The 9,879-nt window shown below is 38.4% G+C and overlaps 1 protein-coding gene across 1 annotated transcript; it reads left to right on the top strand.

The window, feature by feature from the left end:
* Positions 1-5,563: 5,563 nt before the first annotated feature.
* Positions 5,564-6,583, top strand: LOC132651062 (zinc finger protein ZFP2-like; the record flags this gene model as incomplete). Its single annotated transcript, XM_060376369.1, has 1 exon — positions 5,564-6,583. A coding segment is annotated over one exon (1,020 nt), but the record flags the coding sequence as incomplete, so codon positions are not given.
* Positions 6,584-9,879: the final 3,296 nt, after the last annotated feature.

Genomic DNA, 9,879 nt, shown 5'->3' with positions numbered 1-9,879 from the left:
CTTTATGTCCTTTTTGACTATTGAGAAGGGTGTTGTTTCCCTAATTTCTTTCTCCGCACTTTTCTCTTTTGTATACAGGAGGGCTACTTATTTTTGAGTTGATTTTGTATACAGCCACATTGCTGAAAGTGTTTGTCAGTTTTTAGGTGTTCCCTGGTAGAATTTTGGGGGTCACTCATGTATACTATCATACCATCTGCAAATAGTGATACTTTGACTTCTTCCTTTTCCATTTGTATCCCCTTGATCTTCTTTAATTGTCTTAGTACTCTAGCAAGGACCTCTAGAACTATGTTGAAGAGATATGGAGGGGGCAGCCTTGCCTTGTCCCTGAATTCGGTGGGATTGCGTTAAGTTTCTCTCCGTTTAGCTTGATGTTGGCTATAGGATTGTTGTATATTGCCTTTACTATGTTTAGGTATATGCCCTGTATCCCTGATCTCTCCAATACTTTAAACATGAATGGATGCTGGATTTTTTTCAAATGATTTTTCAGCAACTAAGATTATCATGTGTTTATTTTTCTTTCATTTTGTTAATATAGTGGATCATACTGATAGATTTTTGTATATTGAACCACCCCTGCATACCTGGCCTGAAGCCTACTTGGTTGTACTGGATGATATCTTTGATGTGTTTTTGTATTGGGTTTGCAAAGTATTTTGCTGAGTATTTTTGCATCAATGTTCATAAGAGAGATTGGCCTGAAATTGTCTTTATACTGGGGTATCCAGGGCTGCTTGCTCCTGAATAACTGGGTTCTGGAGATGCCATATTGCTTTGTCTTTTGTTGGTTGAGCTTTTACACTGGCCTCTACCCATTGGGATATCTCAGGTGTTGGGTGTTAGTTTCTGGTACTTCCTCAAATCCTGTGGTGGGTCAAATCCCTTGGCAGGAAGATGACTTTTTTTCCCAAAGGAGCTCTCCTCCATTTTTTAGGTATGGTCACTGAATGGCAGGTGTTTTTCAGGAATTGCCACAGCTCATCTCAGGTGTACAGACCTGAGTAGTAATTGTTGCCTTTGTTAGTAAAGGGGGCTATCCTCTCACCCAAAGAAGTTCTAAAGACAGCTGCCCTGCTGCTGGGTTTCTTGCTGTAAATTTAGTGAGCTGCAGCTGTAATCTGGGTACCCCATGGTTTGGTCAGTTTAGTTAGCGATAACTGGTTGTCCCTTGGAGCAGTATCTGGGGGTTGATCTCAGGGAACCCAGGCTTCTGTAGGTCTGAGTTTGGAGCTCTGTGATTACCCAGGTGGTAATCAGTGGCAGGTGAGCACCACTCTCATGTGTACAGCAGGAGGCTAGAGTCTGGAGCCTGTAGATAACCAGAACTTTTCTGGAGCTAGGTGTCCTGAAGTAGGGCCAGATATTTCCCCCACCTTTGGGTTTTCTCCCAACAGAAAGACCCAGTCTGTACTGTTGGGGGGGGTGTAGAGTGCATAGGCACTTGCTTGCGAATGGTGGCTCCAAGCTGGTGACTGGACAGGAACCTGGAAAATTTTTCCGATAATATTCCCATATGTGGTCGTGGTAGTGGTGGTGGTAGTGGTGGTGGGAGGGTCAGCTGAGTACTCTAACCTGGGACCTGCTGTTTCCCTCCCTGTGGGGTTTTCTTTCTACAGGAAAACCCATCCTTTAGTGCCCTGGGGTACATAGTTCTGTCTGTGATGGAGAGTTGGTTACGTGGGTCTGGCGGCTGAAGTCCCACTCAGGGCTGGCTGCTGTGCAACTGTAAGTCTACAGGACCTTTTCCATGGATAGACTGGATGACATTCAGTCAGTCCCACTTGCTTCCTTCCCTGTGGGTTTTTCTTGAGAGTGGGACTCCCAGTCTCTGATGCTCTGGGGTGCACAGTTCAGCCTGGGAAGGTGATCAGGACACACTTCTTGGGTCTATTTCCTTGAAAACCTTATTCCTGCCAAAACAGCCCAGGAAATTTTTCAGGGATTAGCTGGGTGCTCTGAGGTTGAACCCAATTGTTTTTCTCATCATTGGGTTTCTTATCACTTGGTAAACACAGTCAGTGGTGTTTGGGGGCCAACAGTTCCAACATTTTGTCACTGTGCAGTCTCTGTTACCCCGCTGATCAGTATGCAATCAGCCCTGCCATCTGGAATCTGTTTTTAATTTTTACTGAATATGAGTATTTTGATTGTAGTCATGAATATGAACCTCTTGTGTGCCTGATCGTCACAGTAGTCCAAAGATGTGTTCAGAACTCATGAACTTATATCAATTGATAATAGTGGGTTCCAGTTAAACACTGACATTTCAGACCAATTATTTGCAAGAGCAGCAAGAGCTCCTCACTGCTGAGCCATCTCTCCTGCCTTATGTTGCTTACATATATCATCATTTACATTGCTAATATTTTCATCTTTCTATTTTTAGCTATTTAAACATGCATTCCTTTTAGTAAGATCTTATTAAAGTTACAGTTTAAGCTAGGGCATTGTAGATTTCTGGAAATTGAATACACAACTGGAGTGAATGTATAATTCCTTGTAGAAGCTTCAGTAAACACCTCTCAGTTCTTTCCTTCTTCTATGTTTGTTTTATTGACTTAAAGGGGAGACTCTGTCTTACTATATAGGTCTGGCTGTCCTAGAACTCTTTGTATAGATCATGCTGGCATCCAATTCAATAAGATATACCTGTGTCTGCCTCCTGAGTGATGGAATTAAAGGCATGACAGAATATACCCAGGTTGTCCATCATTTTTTTGTAGTTAGTAACTGTTCATAAATTTCTCTGATGTGTACTTAGTACTGTTCATCTATTAATTTCTCTCTGTGTGTCTCTGTCTCTCTCTTACTATTTTGCTCTCTTCTTTCTGTTTGTCTTTGTCCACATTAATTGCCATGACTATTTCAAACCTCTATCCTATTCAGATATGACACAGTTAAACTTTGTTATTCCGTTTTCCTCTAAAATGACTTAGTGATAACATTTTTTAATAGAAAAGTTTTAATCTTTATTTTAAACTATAGACTATACATGATTTAGAAAGGAAAATATACAAAACAATGATCAAAGAATAATCATGTGTTCTATGCCTTTTCTTTTGTCTGGGAACTCAGAAATATGATGTTATAAGCTATGATTATTGTTGCTTGCCACTCACATTATTTTTATCCATCTATTCACTGTAGTAAAATTTCCCTTCCACAAATATATGAGCCCCCATTTTCATTTACTAGTATGCCAAATCTCTGATCCCTGGTCAAAACATGATATCCAGTTCCATGTTGTCTTTTGACTGACACCACCCATCTGTTCACTGTCACCTGATAGCCACATCTCATTTGTTGCTAGATAAAATATGATGACTGTGTTTTTTTCCTTCCACCTGTCTCATGACAGGGTCCTGACCTACTTGCCCAAGTAACTAAAGATGATTCATACATCACTCAAGAACCCAACTAATGTCTAATTCATATTCATGCCTTACAAACTAATGAAACGCCTTTAACAAAGGTTTCCAAAGCATGCCTTTGGTTTTCCTTACAATCTAACCTTTAAGCTTTTTCTTCTCCCCTTGTTCACCTGATGCACAGCACCCAACTATCTAACACTAGCACTTCTGTGTCAGAAAATAAATGGAAGCAGCACTAGAATTATATGATTCTATTGCCAATGAAGTATAAATTTATATTGTTGCTACTCTTTCTGTTGTACAAATGCATGGCATATTTTAGAATTCAGTGACCTTCAATGATGTGCATGTGAAATTCAGCCAAGAAGAGTGGGCTTTGCTGGAACCATCACAGAAACAACTCTACAATGATGTGATGCTAGAGAGCTGTAAAAACCTCACTGATATAGGTAAGACAGCAAATTTTCTTTCACTTTTAAAATAAGGAGACAAGTCTTACTTTGTTATTGATCCTTTTCTATGATTCCAATTGAGAATGAGGAGGAATGAGGTGAATAAATCAGGCATTGTTCTAAGGGTCATAGAAGATAGTGATTTAAGTTTTGCTTTAATAATAATATGATATTTCCAGTCATATATATTTTCTGGTACTCTATTTTAGGCTACAATTTGGAAGACCATACCATTGAAGAACATTTTCAAAGTTCTACAAGTAATAAAAGGTAACTTTATGTGCACACTGATATAGATATGGATCTTAAGAAATTTTAATGTGTCCTGGAAGTTTGGTTTTTTTTTTTTGCTTGTTTGTTGGCTGCTTTTTATTTTCTGTTTTTGAAATAGTTTTTCTTTTTTCTATGTAGCTGTGGCTTGACTTAGACTTAGACTTAGACTGTTGCTTGTTAGAACAATGTGATCTCAAAATCACACAGATCTCCCTGCTTCTGCCTCCACAAATGCTGGGATTAAAGGAATGTATCAGCACACCTGGCTGTGTCCTGGAGGTTTTAAATAAAAGCAACAGTGTAAAAAGAGCATTGCTTTAAGTGTACTGATGATCATTAAAATCTCACAGGTATCTGGTTTGTGTTTGCAAGGCACTCCCCTAAGATAGAAGAAAATAAAATAATGTTGTAACAGAAAATACCATTGAAATCATATAGACATTATAGCTACTGAGTTAAACTGCCAATCTGTTTAGTCTCATTCTATCTACTCAGATATTGTAAGAGGTATACACATTGAATAGGTGATCAGTATGTTTCAAAACCTTCTTATGAGCAGATATTTCATAGTACAACCAGTGTTACACATATTCATGTAGTAACACTGGAAAGTTTAGTGAAAGGAGCAGCTTATGAGAGTCAAGAATATAATTGTGGAGAAACCTTAATCCCTATATGACATGTCTATGATGAACAACAACAACAAAAAATGTGTTAATTCAATGTGGGGATATTTTATTATTCTTGTAATTTAAATTGGTATATCATATGTCACAATGTTTATAAGACACATGAGCATAGAAATATTGAAAGAAGCAGTGAATCTGTGTTTCTCCAAGAATAATTAATTTTGTAAGAGTCCCCACTTTGAGTAGATTTTCTGAATGTGATAAAAGGTAACATTTAATTGGTTTTGCAACTTCACTGAGAATTCATCAGCAAAATCATACTGCTGAAAATACCTATGAATACTAGAAATTTGGAACTTCTTCTGCTTGTCCTGGCTCACTTTCTAAATGAAGTGTCATTCATACCGTACAAAAATTTGTGAATGGGATTGCTTTGGTAAAACTCTGAATTCTTACAATACTCTTCATATACACAAGAAAACCTCTTATAGAAAAATGATGCTATAAAAGTGAACCACATAATAAATGCTCTTACCATCACAGAGATCTTCAAAAATACCCATAATGAAGGGGAATGCCATGAATGTAAATAAAATGATAAATGTTTAAGTTTTGATTCTTCTTTATCATTAGACCAAATTATAAAATTGATTCATATAGATAAATATATTTATTAGTGTAATCAAATGACTGTGGTCAGTATTTCACATGTGCCAATTATCTTTGCAGGCATGAAAGCAGTCGTACTGGAGAGAAACCTTTTAAACGCACTCTATGTGATAAATCTTTCCACCATACCACTGTTCTCATAAGCCATGAAAGAAGACACACTGGAGAGAAGCCTTACAAATGTAATCAATGTGGTAAAGCCTTTACAAAAAACAGTCAGCTCATACGGCATAAAAGAACACATACTGGAGAGAAACCTTATGAATGTAACCAGTGTGGTAAAGCCTTTGCAGAAAACAGTCATCTCATAAGCCATAAAAGAACACACACTGGAGAGAAACCATATGAATGTAATGAGTGTGGCAAAGCCTTTGCACAAAACCGTAATCTCATAAGCCATAAAAGAACACACACTGGAGAGAAACCTTATGAGTGTAACCAGTGTGGTAAAGCCTTTGCAGAAAACAGTCATCTCATAAGCCATAAAAGAACACACACTGGAGAGAAACCATATGAATGTAATGAGTGTGGCAAAGCCTTTGCACAAAACCGTAATCTCATAAGCCATAAAAGAACACACACTGGAGAGAAACCTTATGAGTGTAACCAGTGTGGTAAAGCCTTTGCAGAAAACAGTCATCTCATAAGCCATAAAAGAACACACACTGGAGAGAAACCATATGAATGTAATGAGTGTGGCAAAGCCTTTGCACAAAACACTAATCTCATAAGCCATAAAAGAACACACACTGGAGAGAAACCTTATGAGTGTAACCAGTGTGGTAAAGCTTTTGCAAAAAACAGTCATCTCATAAGCCATGAAAGAACACACACTGGAGAGAAACCTTATGAATGTAACCAGTGTGGTAAAGCCTTTGCACGAAACAATCATCTCTTAAGTCATAAAAGAACACACACTGGAGAGAAACCTCATGAATGTAATCAGTGTGGTAAAGCCTTCGCACATAACAGTACTCTCATACGGTATAAAAGAGCACACACTGGAGAGAAGCCTTACAAATGTAACCAGTGTGGCAAAGCCTTTGCAGAAAACAGTACTCTCTTAAGCCATAAAAGAACACACACTGGGGAGAAACCTTATGAATGTAAAGAGTGTGGTAAAGCCTTTGAACGCAACAATAATCTCATAAGCCATAAAAGAACACATACTGGAAAGAAACCTTATGAATATACCAAATATGATAAAGCCTTTGCACAGCTGTCTCCAGAAACATGAAAGAAGCACAGTGGAGAGAAGCCTGGTGAGGATAATTAGTGTGATAAAACCTTTGCATATAACAGTCATCTCCTAAGACAACAACACATTCTGGAGGGAAACCATATGAATTAACTGTGTGGCAAAGCCTTTGCACATAACATCTCCTAATACATAAAAGAAAACATACTGGAAAGAAGCTATCTGACTTTAACCAATGTGAAAAAACTTTTGCACTTCAGAATCATCCTCACACTCATGAAAGAAATCCTAATGGACAGTGCTTTTAACATGGTGAACCATTCCATATTTGTATAATCTTCATCATCATGAAAGGATTCATACTGGAGAGAACTTTTGAATGTGTTAAAATGGTGAGGCCTTGCACAAATCTAGAGTCATCATCATCATAAAAGTATCCTTACTGGAGAGGAATTCTTTGACTATAAGCAATATGGAAAGGCTTTTGTGTTCTTTGGTCCACTGAGATCCAACAGAACTGAAAAACTAGCTCAATGGAAATGACCTTCCTTTTCTGAAGGGAAAGGGGAAAGGGAATAGAGACAGTAGGAGTGGAGGGTAGTAATAGGGGAGAGAAGGGAGGGGGATTATGATTGGAATGTAAAGTAAATAAACTTATTTTTTTAAAGAATACCATGAATGGTAAATATCAATTACATGCAAAAGTATTATAAAATGTGATTATGGAAGACTTATTGATAAATCTGATTCTCAACATTTACTGTTTTCAATTGCCTCACTTTAGACAAGAAAAGTTCAGTCCAGTGGATGAATAGGTAGGGAATGGTGAACTAACACCAGCCAGGAAGTTCTCTGAGAGTAACACAACAGTGGTAGCCTGTAGAAGTTTGTGTACACATACCTATTGTTCCAGGGGTTCTATTGGAAACCATCACAACCCAGACTGAATTTTGAGATGTGAGGGAGGAGGCTTTCTCTTCCATGTATGACCCCGCTGTTAACCTAGTTGTGTAACAATGGCAAAGGTGAGTTTTCTCTGCATGAGTGTCTTTAGACATAGATAAAACCAACCAAAATTGATAGATGGATTTTTACAGTGATCCCTGCTAACTCTCTCCTTCGTTTAAATATAGGATGATTAGAATCTGTGCTCTTGTTCATACGATACGAATGTGCTATTTAATGCAAATCCAGCATTCTTGAAGTACATAGATTTAAACGATTATATACACCTATCCATGCAGCATCCCAGTCATTTCCCAAGGGTTATATAGCCTCTGTTTTCTGGAGTTAAAGTTGAACTTATTTTCTGAAGTGGTTCCCAGAGTGTCTGATCATTGTTATGTTTGTGGGCCTTACAAGCTTTAAACCTCATCTTCTGCCCTTCCTGCCTTCCTGGGCTGGTAGGAAACAGCTCTCTAGAAAGAAGGAGAACCAAGTTCTTTGAAATGCTTGTGATCAAATGTTTCAGACTTCATAGCATTTCATATTTCACATGTTTCTGGATGTGAGATGGTCAATTAAATATTGTCTTGTGAGTGGGACTCTGTAAAATGAGTTAAACTTAGTGTTTATTTCACAGTAAGGTTGCAGGCAAGCTTCAGGGAATGGAATCTTCTGACATGAACAGAGTGGCGCGTGGAGAAGAAATAAGAGCAGAATATTATTTCCTTGTTTTAATAGCTGAGTAGTATTGAGATAAGTCATGGGTGGATGGCAGAGGAGGGAAACTCACCTTTTGAGTGGACTAGGGGAAGAGGATAGAGGGAAGAGGAAGGATGGGACCAGTAGAAGTTGAGGGAGAAGCCTTCAGCCAGGATATATAATGAATAAATTGTGAAAAATTAAAAATAATTAATAAAAGAAAAAAAAAGAATTAGAAAAACAAAACCAGAGAGCAAAAATTTGAGTCTAGTCTGAGTAACCGCCCCTTTTCAAAAAAAAAAGTTATAAAGAAAGAAAAGATTAAGCAACTTACCATGGTCTTCCTTCTTGATTAGCTTCCTTAGGTCTACAGATTTTAGTATGATCATCCTATATTATGTGTCTAATATCCACTTATATGTAAGAATGTACCATATGTGTCTTCATGCTTCTGGGATACCTTACTCAGGATGATCACTTTTAGATTCCACCATTTGCCACAAAATTTCATGATTTCTTTGTTTTTAATTGCTGAGTAGTATTCCATTGTGTAAATGTACCACAATTTCTGTATCCATTCCTCAACTGAGGGACATCTGGGTTGATTCCGGCTTCTGGCTATTACAAGTAAAGCTGGTATGAACGTGGTTGAACAAGTATCTTTGTTGAATACTTGAGCATTTTTGGATATATGTCTAAGAGTGGTATAGCTGGATATTGAGGTAGCACTATTCCTAATTGTCTGATAATGTAACAGGAGTCTATCACAGAGGTCCACTGAAAGACTCTACCCAGCAGGGTATCAAAACATATGCTGAGATTCATAGCCAAATATTCTACAGAGTACAGGGAATGTTATGAAAGAAAGGGGAGATAGAAATATCTGGAGGGAACAGGAGCGCCACAAGGAGAACAACCGAACCAAAAATCTGGGCACAGGGGTCTTTTCTGAGACTGATACTTCAAACAAGGACCATTCATGGAGATAAATTAGAACCCCTGCACAGAAATAGTCCAAGGCAGCTCTGTATCCAAGAGGGTTCCCTAATAATAGGACCAGGGACCATCTCTGACATGAACTCATGGGCTAGTTCTTGGATCTCCTCCACCTGAGCAGAGAACAATCCTGCCAGTTCACAGAGAAAGACAAAGAAGCCAGTCCTGATGAGACCTGATTGACTATAGTCAGATGGAAAGGGAGGAAGTCCTCCCCTCATTGGACTGGGGGACAGACATAGAAAAACAAGAGGAAGGAGTGTGAGATTGAGAGGGGATGCTGGAGGAGCTAGAGCTGGGATACAAGTGAATAAACTGTAATTAATAAAATAAAAGAAATAAGAAAAGAAAAATTAAAAAAATGTTTAATAAAAGAAAGAAGAATCAAAGATGGTGGTACCAAGAGGACAGTATCTACAGAGCAGTATAGCAGTGACTACACAGCAAGCAACAGACCAAACTCTGTACCCTAAAACAACAGCAATTGTGTTTCCAAGTTAAGAACAAACCCCATGGAGTGTGAAGGAATCGGGTCTTTTCTCAGGTCACCCAGCTAACCCATGGAAGAGTTCCTGGGTCCCTGCAGGCAATAGATCACCAGCCCAGAGCCATATAACTGTGTGCTCTGGTCACCATCCCAG

The sequence above is a fragment of the Meriones unguiculatus genome, assembly GCF_030254825.1.
Source record: "Meriones unguiculatus strain TT.TT164.6M chromosome 13 unlocalized genomic scaffold, Bangor_MerUng_6.1 Chr13_unordered_Scaffold_39, whole genome shotgun sequence".
Taxonomy (NCBI): domain Eukaryota; kingdom Metazoa; phylum Chordata; class Mammalia; order Rodentia; family Muridae; genus Meriones; species Meriones unguiculatus.
This window is presented reverse-complemented; position numbering and strand designations above follow the sequence as displayed.